This window comes from Meles meles, chromosome 5, assembly GCF_922984935.1.
Source record: "Meles meles chromosome 5, mMelMel3.1 paternal haplotype, whole genome shotgun sequence".
Lineage (NCBI taxonomy): Eukaryota > Metazoa > Chordata > Mammalia > Carnivora > Mustelidae > Meles > Meles meles.
In genome coordinates, this window is record NC_060070.1 from 91111454 (window position 1) to 91129121 (window position 17668).

A 17668-nucleotide genomic window follows, 5' to 3' on the forward strand; every position below is an offset into this window, starting at 1 on the left:
AGTCGTATAGTTGAGTCAGAAACCTGAAGGCCATCTTTTTCTTCATTTTCCTCTGGTTAAAGACCCCAGACCCCAAGGCTTATGAAACTTAACTATGTTAAAATTCCCTGAAATTGCCATGCTCTCTCTTAAGTCTTAAATTCTGCACATCTGTTTCTTTTGCTCCCCAGTTTGCCCACCGCACCCCCTTCCTTTTCTTTTCACCTTGCAGCTTGTCTTCCTGCATGTCTTAGTGTTTAGTGTCACTAACTCTCCCCAACACACAGAAATGTAGCTAAATATCCCATTTGGGAAGGCCCGTAGCATGGTGCTCATCCCCACCATAGCATTTGTAGCTCTGGATCTGCCGTTGCCAATTTACTTTTTGTCCCTTCCGCTAAACTATGACAAGTGTATCTTAGTCCTTTTTTGTCCTTTGTGCAGATAGCATAATCACATAGTAGTTGTTCCATATTATTGCTGAATAGATTTAAAAGTGATAGGAAAGGTAGGAAATGTAAATTTCAAAAATGATTGGCTCAAAATAAAATTCGAGTTGATTTAGAATTTATACAAATGGAATTAAAGAAGAATTAAAACTAATATTTAAAAGCTGTTTCAGGGGCACCTGGGTGGCTCAGTGGGTTAAAGTCTCTGCCTCTGGCTTAGGTCATGATCCCAGGGTTCAGGGATCAAGCCCCGCCCGAATCGGGCTTTCTGCTGGGCAGGGAGCCTGCTTCCTCCTCGTTCTCTCTCTCTGCCTGCCTCTCTGCCCACTTGTGATCTCTGTCTGTCAAATAAATAAATAAATAATCTTTAAAAAATAAATAAATAAAAGCTGTTTCAGTTAGTATAGTTTTTATCACCAAAAATTAGTTTGAGAGTTCTCCTTAAGAACTTACTTTCAGGTAAATAAGAAGTCCTAGGAGCTTAATTGCCATAGCACATTTCTCTCACAGTCCATGCTCTACTAGACAGTGACAAAAGAGCCCAGAGGTAAAATTTCAGAACTGAATTTATAGGGTTGCAATTAAGTCAGAGCGTTAAAAGGCAAGAGAACATATAGTCCGTGTTATTCCAGTGGGTAGGGTTAGGGTGTTTTTGTTTTGTCTATATTTTGTTTTACCAGCTTAGATTCTTGTCCACACTTGTAGCTTCAATAGGTAGGGAATTGACTGGGGGGGTTCATCTTTTATAGGGATTGGTGAATAAGTAAGCTCTTTTCACTTATTCAGCCCAAAATATCTTTCACTAATTGTTTAGTAACCCTTTTAACCTCCCTCTTTTCCTTTATCCCAAACATTTAAAAAAAAAAAAAAAGACAGGTGTCTCCATGATGGATCCAAATCATTTCCTGATGATAATGCTCAGCCGCTTTGAACTTTACCAGATTTTCAGTACTCCAGACTATGGAAAAAGATTTAGCTCTGAGATTACCCATAAGGTAAGAGCATGTTTTATAAGACCACAATACATTATTAAAGAAGTATCTTTTGGGGCGCCTGTGTGGCTCAGTGGGTTAAAGCCTCTGCCTTAGGCTCGGGTCATGATCCCAGGGTCCTGGGATCGAGCCCTGCATCAGGCTCTCTGCTCCGCGGGGAGCCTGCTTCCTCCTCTCTCTCTGCCTGCCTCTCTGCCTACTTGTAATCTCTGTCTGTCAAATTAATAAAATATTTTTAAAAAAAAGTATCTTTCACTCTTTTGGGATGTGTTAATCTTCTGAGATAGTACAGTGTTTTTATTTGTATCTCTGAACTTTCTCTCCCTTCCACTTGTTACAGGATGTAGTTCAGCAAAACAACACTCTAATAGAAGAAATGTTGTACCTCATTATAATGCTTGTTGGTAAGTTTGGATTGTTTGTGACACTTATCAATTACATTGGCTTTTGTGATAAGAAATAGTTCCAAGTTTCTAAGCTGCGGTTCTTTTGTTTGAGCAGTTCTTCAGTTTCTGGGGAAGATTAGAGCGTCCGTCTCTTTCTCCCTTCCAGTTACTGTAGCACTGAGAGTGATAATGCGTTGGTGCTTTGGAAGAAGAGAGTAAAAGTGCTGAAGAAGAATAATCTGAAAGGCTCTTTGTTGAGAAAAAGTAGGACAGAAGAGTTTAGCAAGTAAAAATAAAGATGGTTAGGAGCTATTTACTGTTACTTTATATCTTAAGCATGTTCCTTTCTGTGGTTTTGTGTTGTGGAACTGTCGTCTTGGCTTTTAGATAGGATAAAAGTAAGTTAATAGAGACCTGTGGCTAACAGATGCGGATTTCTTCTCTTATTGCCTGTATTTTCAGGCCTGTCACCTCCGTCTTTCCTGTTCTATTTCTTTACCTTCTCTACCTCCTCTACTATTTTAGACTCTGTAGTCCATATGACAGAGCACCCTGGCTTCTTTCAGGAGGTGAGACCACTAACAGAGGTCTCAGAAGGTGAGATCTTATTTGCCACTAGATAGAAGGACAGAGGAAGGCTCTCCCTCCCTGCTACCTGTGGCAGATGGCGTGAAAGCAGTTTCCTAGTCCTCTGGTTACAACTACTGCTCTACCAGTTATTGACTATATCTAGTCCCTTCCTGCCTTCTCATCCCATTCTTTCAAAATAGCATCCAGAGTTTTCTCTGTGCCGCCCAAAGCCTGTACTCACCTGTTGTGTCTGAGCCTCAGAAGTATGGTTAGGAACTGCTCTCACCCTAGCTTGTTGTCAAACCAATTATGTCCTTCCTACTGCACAGAAAGAAAAATACATTATTGTATTGCATCAATTAAAGTATATGCTACTTAAGTATTGTGATTATGTTAAATGTGTACTTTTTACTTATATGTACTTTTGCACTAACAGGAGAGAGATTTAGTCCTGGAGTCGGACAGGTAAATGCTACAGATGAAATTAAGCGAGAGATTATCCATCAATTGAGCATCAAACCTATGGCCCATAGTGAATTGGTGAAGTCTTTACCTGAAGATGTAAGTACCTACATCTTACAAAAGAAATTATGGAAATTCTTCCTTTCCTGACAGGCTAGTATGTTTAGATTTACTTCTGTATACCTTTTCCACAGTGGTAAAGACTGCAGTTCTAGGAAAACTGTAACTCCCAGTCACTCTTATTAGAAGTAATTAGAGGGGCACTTGGCTGGCTCAGTTAGTAGAGCATGAGACTCTGATCTTAGAGTTGTGCCCCACACTAGGTGTAGAGGTTACTTCAATTTTTTTTCCTTTTCTTTCTTTTTTTTTTTTTTTTAATGGGGGAAACAAAAAAAAGAATACTGGTGACTGGGAATAGACAGCAACATAAGAGTAGAATCTTTTACAGTGAATTCTTAGAAGAGGTAAGGATGCTGAATTAAAGTAAACCTGATCTTGAAAACGGAATTTATTTATCCAGTAGACAGGGTTTATTATTGAGTCCTTACTACAAAGTTGCCATGGGTGGAGATAATGCTTTACAACTTCATATATTGGAGAAGGAAGTGAGAAATATCTGTTCATCTGTGTTGAGGATACTAATGTTTTCCAGAGTTTTTCCTTCTGAAGCATCCAAAAACTCTTTAGGGATCCATCTCTTTCATTTTAGTGAATGTAAAGTAAAGTTCACATGGGCATTCAATGGGCTAATTGTAACTATTAACCGACCTAGGATCTCAAGTTCCCTGGCCACCTGTTTTTCAGCCACAGGGCTTTTCCGATAGATACCCAATACTTGTAGTTACGAGAGAGCCTTACTTCCTTGAGGCTTTTCAAAATTCTTCCGCAAATTTGAAACGTAGATCAAAACTTTCAACTTTAATGTTCATTCTTCTGGGATTTAAACCTGTATTTGTTGTATACTAATACTTCCTTTAAACTTTATATTATGAAAATTATAAATATCTATAGAAATAGGAAACATAGTGTAACAAAACCCATCACCAGTTTTAACCAGTCTTGTTTTATCTATACCGGAACCACTAATCCCTGCCTGCCCGCTGGATTATTTTGTTAAGAATACTAGGTTTAGGGACACTTGGGTAGCTCAGTCGTTAAGTATCTGCCTTTAGCTCAGGTCATGATCCCAGGGTTCTGGGATGGAGCCCTACATCAGGCTCCCTGCTCAGCAGGAAGACTGCTTCTCCCTCTTCCACTACCCCTGCTTGTGTTCCTTCCCCTGCTGTGTCTCTGTCAAATAAATAAATAAAATCTTAAAAAAAACAAAGTTTACCCGCAGATGATACACAGTCTCCACCACCCAACCAAAACCACAAAATGAATTTGCCACAGGGGAGGAAAAAAGAACCAAAACTTCCAAGACCCTACTTTTTTTTCTTAGAGTGCCTTAAAAAAGAAAATTTGTATTTTTCATTATATTTTATATTTTATGTACATATTGCTAGTGCTCAGCCATGTTTAATGATCTTGGATGACCAAACCAGCCTTCAAAGCATCTTCTGTCCTGCTTCTGACTTTACTTGTGTGTGATCATGTTCATTATCATTTCAAAGGAGAGAAAAAAGATCTTATTTAAAAAAAAAACTCAGCAACAAAAAAACCAGTCTTATTCCAAGCATACCAATAACTTTTTTTGTATGTGCTTAGCTGTAATATAAGTGGTTGGTTTATATGAGATGGTTAAAAAGGTCAAAGATGAAGATTTCTTTTTTTTTCCTTTTTTTGTTTATGAAGTTTCCTGGGCGGGGTGGGGGATGGTTGGCCTGTTTGATGTATGTGTAAAACAGTGTTGTACAACAATAAGCCAAAATTTTATTTTGCTGAGTTGTTCTAACTGCCCCCCACCCCCCGCCAAAAAAATGGAATGCAAGGCTTACCATTTCATCTATAAATAGAACTGTATATATGTTAAAACAGTGGTTCTCAACCAGGGATAGTTTTGCCCTCCAGGAGACATTTGGCAGTGTCACTGCTCAGGGCAGGGCTATATGGTGCTCCTGGCAGCCAGTGAGCAGAGGCCAGGGGTACAGTTAAATATCCCGCAATACATAGGGCAGACCCCCACAACAATGAATTATCTGATGCAAACATCAGCAGTGCCGAGGTTGAGAAACTGGTCTAAAAGGACTTTTAGAAAAACCTATCTATCCCTATGCCGTGATGAAAAACAATAATTAATAATTTCTTAATACCACTAAATACCTGGTCAGGATAAAAATTGGCTCCTACTTTTTTATACAGGATATGAATCCTGAGTTGTTAGATGAGGAAGCAATTACAGTTTCACTTAGACTTTAGAATAAAGAAGAATATAATTTGGGGGTGGGAGGAAAGGCAGAGGGAGAAGGAGAGAGAGAATCTCAAGCAAGCTCCGTGTCCAGTACAGAGCTCAACACAGGGCTCGATCCCAGGACACTGATCATGACCTGAGCCAAAGTCAAGAGTCAGACACTTATCTGAGCCACCCAGGCACCCCAAGAGGAATGTATGCTAAACAGCATTTTAAAGTACATCTGGTACAACACGATGGCAGCTATATTTACCAAACATCTTCGACCAGAGAATTCTTTAATCAGAATTTGTATTAACATCTTTTTATAAATAGGATATGATTTAGGAAATGCTGTTGTACTAAAAATAGATAAGGAATCAGTGTAACTTTCACAAAATAGTATAAATATCTTACATAAATTTTGTTTGAATATTATGTATACTTTGTGTTTTTAGCTTAGTTCCTTTTGAAGGCTGTTGCCTTGAGTCCATATGGTAATGACTTGTTTTTAATTATATGAGTCTGAATATTAGGTTACAAAATAAGTTTCCCTGGTTGTATATTAAAAATTATGTTTACTGTGGAATCCTCGTCTGTAAAACATTTGGGAAAAATAATATATCTGCTTCATAGGATTGCTGTAAGTCCTAAGGAGAGAAAAGCACAATGTTCAAAGTGCTAGCCGATACTGTTAACATGAAACGCACTTACTTGTTTATTGTACTATTAGGAGAACAAGGAGACTGGCATGGAGAGCGTAATTGAAGCAGTTGCCCATTTCAGGTGAGTTTGCTTCCTGTTTTTTTCCTGTTCCATTTTTTTAATATAAATTCATTTTTCTTAGCGTTTCCTTTGATGGAACTGAGAATGAAATTGTACCTTTCAGAGAGTGACAGACATTTTCAGATACTTAGTTCTGAACTAGATTTCTGTCATTTCACTCCTCTGATCTAGCTCTGCACTCAGCAACCTAAACTGGTTTACGAGAATCTTCACTGTGCTCAGAACCAGTGTTCCTGATAGTTTCAGATAATTGACATTAAACTGAGCAGGTGACATAAGTCAATGCATTGAGTTTTCTTAAAACTGCTTTCTTTGTTTCCATCTGAATGTGCCTCCTAAGTTGCAAAACGCCCTCTCAGTACTGCCTTTACTCTCTGGCAGCCAGGGTGCTGCCCAGTAGGTAAATTAGTCGATCGCCCTGAGGGTGGTTGAGGCAGTTCCTCACTCCTGCTTTGTCCTTGCTCCCACCCCACCTGTGATGACTTTGTTTTTGTTGATTATAAAGATACAGTACATGCTTTTAGAGAAAATACAGAAAAATATATATATAAACATTCCCTAACCCTTAAAATTGCACCTACTTTTTCTACCTCATAGAACTTACCAGAGACATCTTTATACGTCAAAATTTAGATTATTACCACTTTTAGTGATGTTCAACTGTGTGGCAGTGTCATAATGCGTATAACGTATTTCCTGTTGTTAGACTTTGAATTGTCACTATAATGACCATCACATTCACCTGTCCAGTTAGGATAAATTCGAAGTGGATGTGTCCGATAGGACGATGCATGTAGAGCTCTGGATGTAGGTTACCAAATTAGCCCACAGAAAATAGTACCAGTTTACGTTCATCAGCAGTAAATGAGAACTCAGCTTTTTTATTATGTTATCTAAGACTGTCTCATAAATTAGGGTATGACTTTAGTAATAATATTTTAAGGACTTTTTTTCCCATAGAAAACCTGGATTAACAGGACGAGGCATGTATGAACTGAAACCAGAGTGTGCCAAAGAGTTCAATTTATATTTCTATCACTTTTCAAGGGCAGAGCAGTCCAAGGTAAATGGGAAAATAAGAAGTGTATTGGGGAAGAGCTGTGTGTGTTTGTTGATTTGATTTGTTTTTCCTAAACAACTTTTACTGTCTTTCAGAGATTAAAAAAGGATAGATTTTTATTGTAGGAAATTTGATTAAGTATAAAAAGCTGTAATGAAGAAAGTAGAGATTATCTAAAAATACCACCACCTAACACCTCCCTCCCGCCATGTATACTACATACATATATAAGATCTATATAATTATATCATAAACCATACATATATAATTATATTTTATTGGCTTTTGAAGACATTGTCAGTATGTATAATAGTTAAGCTATTTTATGCTCATTTCAGAATTGCTACTACTTAACACTCTGCTTTTCCATTGTACTTTATGGAATTTTCCTCGTGATTCTTGGCTAAATTTTGTCTTTTAGCAGTCTACTTTGTTTTTAAGATTTGCTTATTATTAGAGCGGTAGACTGCACACACACATGGGAGTGAGAGGGGAAAGGTTGAGGAAGAGAATCTCAGGCGGACTCCCCACAGAGCAGAGTCTGACACTTAACCAACTGAGCCATGCAGGTGCCCTAGCAGTCTACTTTTAAAATACTTTTTCAGGGCGCCTGGGTGGCTCAGTGTGTTAAAGCCTCTGCCTTCAGCTTGGGTCATGATCCCAGGGTCCTGAGATTGAGTCTCGTATCGGGCTCTCTGCTCAGCGGGGAGCCTGCTCCCCCCCACACCCCGCTTCTCTCTCTGCCTGCCTCTTTGCCTACTTGTGATCTCTGTCAAACAAATAAATAAATCTTTAAAATAAATAAAATACTTTCTCATAAATGGCATTAATTAAACTTAAACATGAAGCTTTGTTTAGTTTTAGATGCATGTCATAGAGTTTAAGCCTAAATAATATTTTGGTTTGATTTGTACATGTTTCCCCTGCATTTTAAAATAAGAAAGAACTCCTTGGGGCTTGGTGGCGGTGAGTAGTGAAGGGGAAAAAATATAGATGTGTTATTTGGGGCCTGGGGAGAGCACTATAAAACTAAGAGTAAATATCAGAAGATAATATGACAAAGATTAACTTAATGTCTTGGATATTAGGTTGTTGTGTATTACTAATTCCCTGTCCAAATTTCTTTTTTATTAGGCAGAGGAAGCTCAACGGAAATTGAAAAGACAAAACAGGGAAGATACAGGTATTTTTAATCTTTCTAAAAATCTCTTGTCTCTTCTACGTCCTAAATGCTGTTTTCTGTTGACTATGATTATCCTTGAAGTGGAAGATGTAAATGTATGCTTTCTGAGTGAACATTCAAAAGACTCATAAATATGCAAATATAGAAATAGGCTATACTGTGTCACCTCTGGGTTAGTGGTTTTATCTCAGATCCTAGGACATTTCTAGGGAAAAGACTTCCCTTTGTACTGCTACTATTAATGTAGCTGTTTTTATGCATTTGACCTTGAGAAGGTAAAATACAGCTTTAAGATGTATTAATATTCTTTGAGTGAAGACTAAAGATAGGGTCTTTTTTTTTTTTAAGCGTGTTCTACAAAAGAAACCAATAATAACCTTATTTTCAGCACTTCCACCTCCAGTTTTGCCTCCATTCTGCCCTCTATTTGCAAGTCTGGTAAACATTTTGCAGTCAGATGTGATGTTGTGCATCATGAGGACAGTCCTCCAATGGGCTGTAGAACATAACGGATATGCCTGGTCTGAGTCCATGCTGCAAAGGGTAGGTTTAAAAACATTTATTGTTTAAATTTTAGTGCTTTTTTAGTAAAAGCCAAAGTATTCTTGTCAATATCTAGGTACAGACAACTAAGCACTAGATGTAGTGATATTTAAATTTGAAATATAGTGTCTATATTTAAAGACATATAGAAATATATTTAAATTTGAAATAATAGCTTTTGTGTCTGACATTGAAAATGGTAGTCTGGCAGATATTTTTTATACCAGTTGGTTGTGATTACCTTGGTCTTATTGGCCAGTCTTCTTCTCATTGATTGTTAATGATATGTCTCTGTTTATGCAGTACTCTGATATTTGTATAATGTCTTATCTTCAACATTTTTTTAAATTTAATCCCCTCAAAAACCCTATGGGTTCATCAGTATATTTTACAATTGAAGAATTTGAAACTCAGAGACATATGGTCTGTAGCTAATAAGTGGCATGTCTAGAACCTTGTTTGTATTTTATTTTGTAGCCTTGATGTGAGTCATTCTTCTACTGTTTATTTCATTGAATTTACACAATACCCATTTGGGTAGATACACTTTTTCCGTTGTATAGATGAGGAAGTCAAGTTTCAGTGAGATTCACATAACTTGTCCATGTTACTCAACTAGTTAGTAACATAATAGTAATTAATCAGTTAATAGAATTAGCCTGTTCTGTGCTTTATTCTGTGCTATGTACTTTTACATTCGTACAGTGTTTGCAATTCTCAGAACGCTAAAGGGAATCTCTTTTTTTCCATTTTAAAGTTGATGAAATTAGGCTCAGATTCCCTGAAGGTGTGTTACCTTGAAAGCTGTGAAGCCAGGATGCAAATGAAAGCACGCATTCTTCAGAGTCATCCTCCAAAACTATTTTTCTTTCCATTGTCTCAGCAGGCTCAAGTGTCTCATTGGCTAAGATACATATATACTTACACACCGCTCCCGTTTGTAAACAGACACTTAAAATGTAAAAACAGAGCTGCGGTCTACTAGAGACCATCATTAGGTGAGCAGAGGAGTTGTAGGAAATGATAGAGAAAAAAAGAACAGCTTTTACATTTTGTGTACATTTGTTTCATGTCCTTCAAGCTAACCTAGTTCATCCAGCTCTCTGACATCCACGGTAGCTTTTTGTGTGGGAAAACATACAGACACCACACAGATACCTCCTTCCAAAATTGGGGAGCAGGATAAGAGTAATAATGCAAATAAGATCGGTGTAATTTTATATTTTCTTAGAAATCTGGTAAGGAATTTTTTGTGAGATAGAAGGAATAACTGTAAAGATCTTCAATAATTATGTGGCATTAAATTGAAAGTATGTATCTTTCTGAGATGATTAAGATTTTTAGTCCTTAGAGAAATTTAACTAGAGAGTATTATAAACCAGATCATTATCTGATAGATGCTTTCAACTCTAATTATTTGGCCACCGATTCTTAGAAGATTTTTTTTTTAAAGACTGTAGTGTGGGGATGTGTATGAACTTACCCTAAGAATATGCAGTTGAATTTTCTTCATAGCTGATGTGGAAATTTTTGTTTCCTTACTGAGAATTTTTTTATTAGAAAATGAAATTTAGAGTTTGAATTTAATAAAAAATTAGTACTTCGAAGTGTTCTAATTGCACTTAGTTTTTAGTAGTTTGCTTTATCTTTTTCCAATGGTGAATTCGTTTTTGTTACTATATACTTGGTTTTTGATTTACTAAAAGTTACAAAACATTTTATTCGAGGTGTTACATTTAATTGGAATGGCACTACAAGAAGAAAAACAGCATTTAGACAATGTCACAGAAGAGCATGTAGTAACATTTACCTTCACTCAGAAGATATCAAGTACGTATACACCTTTTACTAAATTAATTCAAGATACTAGTAATTTTAAATATGCAATATAGGGGCACCTGGGCGGCTCAGTTAAGTGGCTGCCTTCAGCTCAGGTCATGATCCCAGAGTCCTGGAATTGAGCTCCACATCGGGCTTCCCACTTAATGGAGAGCCTGCTTGTCCCTCTCCCTCTACCTGCTACTCCCCAAGCTGTGCTCGCTCGCTCTCTATAATCATAAATACTTAGAAAAATTTTTTAATAAATATGTAATACAACCTCTTATTTGCTCATACAGATTCTAAATAAATTTTAATCCAGATTTCTGAGATTATATGTATTTATCTGTGTTAAAGGTACTATATGAGATCCTGATGTATTTTCATAAAAGCACATACTTTTAATTCATAAACTGAAAACATTAACGAGGAGTCACCAGCTTGAAGTCAATATGGCACACGCATTTAACTAATTCTCGGATGCGCTTTAAAAACACAAATATGCTATCAGGATTTCACTTTTAAATTATTGCTGTTACCTTGTAAAGACATAATGAAAATAAGAGAATTAGCTATAGGGGGCACCTTGGTGGCTCAGTTGTTTAAGAAAATTAACTGTAGTGGATTAGATTATCATTTTGTATATAAAGTAACGTGACTTTTTTAGAAGGCCAGGAGATATTTTTTCCTATCTTTTTATTATTAAAAAGTTTAAACATACAGGCAAGAGTTGGTAAAGCAAACATCCATACACCTATCCATACACCTGCCACCTAGATTCAGTAGTTAGTATTTTGCTATATTTGCTTTAATATTTGCACACTTCTTTAAACCATTTGTTTTAGCCATCATATTTCACCTCTGAAGAAAGGCTTTTCCAGGGTGCCTGGGTGGCTTAGTCATTTAGCATCTGCCTTCGGCTCAGGTCATGATCCCAGGGTCCTGGGATCAAGCCCTGCTTCGGGCTCCCTGTTCAGCTGAGAGCCTGCTTCTCTCTCCTTGTATTCCCTCTCTTCCCTCTCTTGCTGTCTGTCTGTCTGTCTCTCTCTCTCTCTCTCTCTGTCAAATAAATAAAAAATTTTTTAAAATCTACTGATTTTCAGAATAAGCAGTGGGTTTAGTAGTTATCTTCAGTGGTGACAACTGTGAATCTTTTTCGTTTGCTTAGGAATTGTTATGCTTTATTTTTTAATATTACTCTTGGGTTTTTATTCTCTGTCTTTGAGTCACACATGATCAAGTCTCCTTTAAAAAAGATTCTTTTTGATGCTCAAACTGCCAATTTTGGTCACTGGGAATCTGTTTAGTTGGCTTCACTGCCCTTTTGACCCAAGCCCACTAGTATTTGAGCACCACCTTGCTTTCTGGCACAAAAGATAAGGCTCATCTTATACTTTCCCTGTCCCAGACAGACATGCAATCAGCCATTTGCTGAGATACTTATGAATTTATGCTGGTATACTAGGAATTACAGCAGTCAGTATAATGGGTAATATGACCCAGTAGAGGTAGTATAATGGATAATATGGTCTTGTTTGCTGCTGGCACTTAAACCAGGAAAATCAATAACTGACATTTCTGACTATAGAACTAAATTAGCAAACATTAAATTACATGTACTCTCGAGACTCTGAACTTGACTTGTATGTTTTTTCCTCAAATGAAGAAATAAATTTACAGAGGAAGAAATGTATTTTTTTATTTTTTATAAAGATTTTATTTATTTATTTGTTTATTTATTTAAGGGAAAGAGGCAGAGAAAGCAACAGAGAGTGAGAGAAAGCACAAGCAGCGAGGAGAAGAAGTAAGCTGCCGGGCGAGTAGGGAGCTTGTCAAAGGGCTCAATCCCAGAAACCTGGGATTATGACTTGAGCCAAAAGCAGACTCTTAAGCAACTGAGCCACCTATGTACCCTAAAATGCACTTTATTTTAAATATAGGTTTTATTTAAAAGGAAAACAAGATATATTTTTACACACACATCCCTATAAATCCAGTTCATTTATTAGACTTGGTAAAATCTCAGGTAGATCTTTTAGCTGGGTTTTTATTTAATAGCTAAAGGCTATGTTAAAATAATCGTTTGGTGTAAGCTGTCTGTTTTGAATGATTCAAGCATTCTGGTGGTTAACTTGTTTGTTAAGTACAGATACATCACGTTCTCAAGAAGTATTGAAAATCTCTAATAAGTAGAGCTATAATTAAATGATGGACAGATGATGTTATAAGCAACCTTATCTTCTCATGCATAGTAATAAGCACTGTGAAGTCTTAGCTGTTGTTATTGTGCCTTTTATTTTTTTTTTTTTCTGCCTTAGAACCTGGTGAAGCGCCAGACAACTCCCCTAGTATACTAGCTATGCTGGAAACACTACAGAGCGCTCCCTACCTAGATGTACACAAGGATATGATTAGGTGGATATTAAAGGTACAATTTCCGGCATCACTGTTCTTGTGATAAACACTCAGTGTTTGTTATCTTTAAATTTTTGTAATAGTTCATAGCTTCCAAATAACTAATACTTTCTGTCATAGACTTTTAATGCTATTAAGAAGATAAGAGAAAGCTCATCCACCAGTCCCGTGGCAGAGACCGAAGGAACCATAATGGAAGAGGTATGAGAAGCAAAGTGTGGTCCTACTGAAGGATTGTAGCAAGTTCACTACACACAATTGATTTTATCTGTAATAAGTTGGTAGTTGATATTACAAAAAATGTGAATTACAAAAAATGTGCCACTATTTATCTTTATTTGTTGTAGCAATTTTTTTTTGCTCCCTGTTCTTTTTTTTAAAACAAGTCAAAAAAATATTTTCTCTTGTTTTATAAGTGACATTATAAAACAGTTTTTTAATTAGTATTTACAATCAGGGTAGTTCGCTTTGGGGGAAAAATGTGCCTTTGGCATCTAATGGTCTAACTAAATGAAGCATACTTTCAGAGTTCAAGAGACAAAGACAAGGCCGAGAGGAAGAGAAAAGCTGAGATTGCCAGACTGCGCAGAGAAAAGATCATGGCCCAGATGTCTGAGATGCAGAGGCACTTTATTGATGAGAACAAAGAACTCTTTCAGCAGACATTAGAACTGGATGCCTCTACCTCTGCTGTTCTTGATAATAGGTAAAAGTTAAAAAAAAAAAAAATCAACATTTTTAAATCTCTTGACCCTTGGTTCTCAAATGGGAAAGATGTTGCTTTTTTGCCTTAAAAGTACATGTTTAGTCTTAAAGTAATTTAGAAGGGTTGGTAGGTAAATTTTACAATCTCTAACTAGAGGAATTAGTTTTAGAATTTGAGTTTATTAGTGTATGTTTATATACTTGACTGTAGATGAGATACCATGTGAACACTCGAAATGATATGTCACACAGAACACCCTTGACATTCATAAAAGCATGGGTGCACAGGGGCACCTGGGTGGCTCAGTTTGTTGATCATCCAGCTCTTGATTTCGGCTCAGGTCGTGATCTCAGGGTCATGAGATCGAGCCCTGCATCAGGCTTCACGCTTAACAGGGAGTCTGCTTGAGATCCTCTCCCTCTCCCTATGCACTTACCCCCACTCACTCGCTCTCTTTTTCAAATAAATAAATAAGTCTTAAGAAGGAAAAACCAAAAAAAAAAAAAAAAAAGAATGAGTGCACTAGGTTCAGTTAACTGAGTGCCTTCTGTTTTGCTGTTTTCTGTTTTGGATTGCTGTGAGGATTATAGGAGAAGGTTTGAGAAATATGAATGACTTCTGCCAGTTCAAATCATACCACGTGTTCAATATGTGCATACCTAAAGTCCACTGTTTTATGATTAAATGGAAACTTATTAGGCTTGTTAATGAAACGTCTACCCTTTTATCGTAGCCCTATGGTTTCAGATACGGCACTTACAGCATTGGGCCCAGCACAAACTCAGGTCCCTGATCAGAGACAGTTTGTTACTTGTATATTGTGTCAAGAGGAGCAAGAGGTGAAGGTGGAGAGCAAGGCAATGGTTCTGGCAGCATTTGTTCAAAGGTCAACTGTATTATCAAAAAACAGGAGTAAATTCATTCAGGATCCAGGTAAGTGATAGCTAGATCCTCTCCTCCCTCTTAATGATTGCCACTGAGTGTGGCATAAAAATTTTATTAAGCAGAATTTTATTAAGCTCCATAGGGTTGGTGGTGTCTTAGGCAGCTGTCTTAGACAGAAATTTTCCAGTTGACAGATGTGGAAACACTCCAGAAAGTTAAGTATCAGTCATGAATTAGATAGCTGGTAAATAACAGGGATTCAAAAGAAAGCTTTTCTTTGTGATATAACATTAACATAATTGGTACTTAACAGTCCCATTGTTCAATACACTTGGAAAGTCCTAATAATTAGTGGGCACATGGAAATAATAATTTTGTCTCCTGAATAGATCCAAAGTGGGACCTCTTGGGAACAGTTGTGTGAGTTACCTATGTGAGAAGCAGTCCTTGAGCCAGATTATGATGCAAAGTAGTAATAATATCACTGATAGGGTTCCCCAGAAAACAGACTCTAAAAATAGAGATTACGATGCAGGACATTTATTCGGGATAGCCTTGGAATAAACATCTGTGGAATGGAGAGGAAGGGAGCAGGTTTGGGCAAAGGGAGAAGTTGAGCTTTCATGCAATCCCCCAAAGGCTTCATCCCACCCCACTGGAGGTCTGTAGCTGGATGGCCCTTTGGAGGTGTTCCGAGTCAGAGCAAGGGGAATAAGGTCTTTAAACCCCAACACTGATCAGTGACTGTGGACCATCTCTGAAAGGAGGTGTGACTTTGAGCAGAGCAGTTGCCACTTACAAATAAGAGTAAAGTGCCCTCTTCCAACTGCTAAGGAGGGAGTAAGTCATTCATTCCTCCAGGGGTGTCTAAGCTGCACATTATTGTTTCCACCACAGACACTTTCAGATCTCTACTCTTAGACTCGTTTATATGTGCACATGCCTCGACAATTCCAGTAAACTTCTTGAGAGTGGGAACTGTGTCTTAGAATTTCCAAAGCACTTATTTAACAAGTGCCTTTTACATGGTAGAATTAAAAACCCACTGGTAGGATAGCTCTTTCTGCATAAGGAAAGTCTTCACAGTGTGGCTCTCAAGCACCTAGTTGATAAGGATTAGTCTGCTTCATCTTTAAAAATGATCATTTGAACTCCACGATTTGTAAATTTTATTCCAGGCCAAAGCTTAAAGTTACCAGTTTTATTTAATTATTATTTTGTGAAGAAAAAACTTTGGCTATAAGGTTTTCCAAGTACTTTCACAACTTATATCTGGAAATATTTTCTTTATGCTGTGTAAAGCAAATTGAAACTTGAGTAATTCTTTATAGAATGCTATGGAATTTCTAAGATCATACTAATTAAAATAGAGAATTTGAAAAATTCTAAAAAGCCAGGGACCCATCTTAAGTTTGTCTTCATGTTTTCATCTCCTTTGAATATAAAATTAGCACTAGATCGGAAGACTGTCTAAATTATCTTATTCCCCGTCTGGGCTGCTGTCCTGGGCATTTTGTTCCCACTTTGCCTCTGTCTGGTACTGTGATTGTGACTGACTATTCTTTGCACGAGAGTCTTTAGGCAGAATCTCCTCTAGGGGGCGCCCCATTACTGCCAAAACACCTTTTTGTTGCAGATACGGTGACCCAGCCCTGCCAAAGTATTAAAGGCAGCACCATGAAGAACAAGTTCTGGGCTTTCGCAGGGAATGGGAGTCTCTCAGTGCCCTGAAAGCATGAATGTTCAAAAGAGTAGATGTACATAATACAGAATTCCAGTTTCGGTTAACAATTTAGGGATGTTTCATTTGCTCAGGGTGATAAAAATTAGAGTCCTGCTTTCTAAATAATCCAGGGTCTTGCATAAATGACTGATACCTCGAAGGAATAAACAGCATTTCATTTCAAGTTTACAAGCCCTTATCGAGGATTTCACAATTTAAAGTTGTACATTTATTATAGGAAGATTAAATGCTTGGTTTTTTGTTTTGTTTTGTTTTTTGTTTCTTTGTTTTGTAATGCAGAAAAATATGATCCATTATTCATGCACCCTGATCTGTCTTGCGGAACACACACTGGTAGCTGTGGGCACATTATGCATGCCCATTGTTGGCAAAGGTAATTTATATTCTTCATATTAGTCAAGAAAAGCTTATCCAAAACCTCAAAATTAACTTTTTAAATAAAGGACATTTCATTCTAGAAAAAGGGAGAAAGAATTAGAGATGCTAAAGAAAAGCCTGCATATTACTACCTAATAACAATTAAAATTGAGCTGCTTTGTCGTACATGTTAAAGGAGTAACTTAGAAACTTCATAGTATATCAGCTATATCTTTTAATGTGGGGATCTGTATTAACTAACAAGTTGGACAAAGAGAAAAGATTTTTATGGTGGCATAAACACTAGATGAGTAATGTCTTTCCAGGGTGTTCACTCTTAACTCTAAACGTATTAGTACTTGCCTTGTTACTTCCTGAGATTGTCCTGGCTCCCCAACCTAAGATGGGATAACCTCAGATTTGTTCTACTTTGATCTATTCTCCTGCAAAATCAACAAATCAGTGTTATTACTGTAGTACTGTGCTCATTCAGTGATCATGCACTTCCACTAGCAAGTAGCCACCGGCCCTGGGAAAGTGACAAGACAGCACTGGGACCAAGAAATGTGAAGATTTTATTATATTGTGGAAACAAAATAGTTAAAACGTAGAAGCTTGTGGCTCTCATTGAGAAAAATTACCGTTGTTTTTGATACCTCATGTTCTCTAATTGTAAAGGTATTTTGATTCCGTTCAAGCTAAAGAACAGCGAAGGCAACAGAGATTGCGCTTACATACCAGCTACGATGTGGAAAACGGAGAATTCCTTTGTCCCCTCTGTGAGTGCTTGAGTAATACTGTAATTCCTCTGCTGCTGCCTCCACGAAATATTTTTAACAGGTAAGTTTGGGCCCATGAAACCTTTGTATTTAAGCTGTAGTTTTCCGTTAAAGATAATGAGATGATATACCAGAGAGGGAGAAATCACTCTAGGTAATCACATTGATTTCCCGATACATTTTTTTGTAGTCATTTCTTCTGATAGACTTGTGAAATACAATTTG

General features: G+C 37.2%; 1 protein-coding gene across 6 annotated transcripts in view; it reads left to right on the forward strand.

Moving 5' to 3' along the window:
- Positions 1-17668, forward strand: part of UBR2 (ubiquitin protein ligase E3 component n-recognin 2) — a 125816-nt gene that overhangs the window by 82954 nt on the left and 25194 nt on the right. For 5 of the 6 annotated variants that reach the window (XM_046004495.1, XM_046004494.1, XM_046004497.1 and 2 more), the window contains exons 19-32: positions 1301-1423; positions 1761-1824; positions 2813-2937; positions 5901-5953; positions 6914-7016; positions 8148-8196; positions 8585-8739; positions 10467-10569; positions 12876-12985; positions 13093-13173; positions 13500-13678; positions 14412-14611; positions 16587-16680; positions 17343-17504. In XM_046004495.1, the coding sequence (XP_045860451.1) occupies positions 1301-1423; positions 1761-1824; positions 2813-2937; positions 5901-5953; positions 6914-7016; positions 8148-8196; positions 8585-8739; positions 10467-10569; positions 12876-12985; positions 13093-13173; positions 13500-13678; positions 14412-14611; positions 16587-16680; positions 17343-17504 (1601 nt within the window). Of the gene's footprint in view, positions 1-1300; positions 1424-1760; positions 1825-2812; positions 2938-5900; positions 5954-6913; positions 7017-8147; positions 8197-8584; positions 8740-10466; positions 10570-12875; positions 12986-13092; positions 13174-13499; positions 13679-14411; positions 14612-16586; positions 16681-17342; positions 17505-17668 lie in introns of those variants that run through there. The other variant, XM_046004499.1, reaches the window with a different exon arrangement.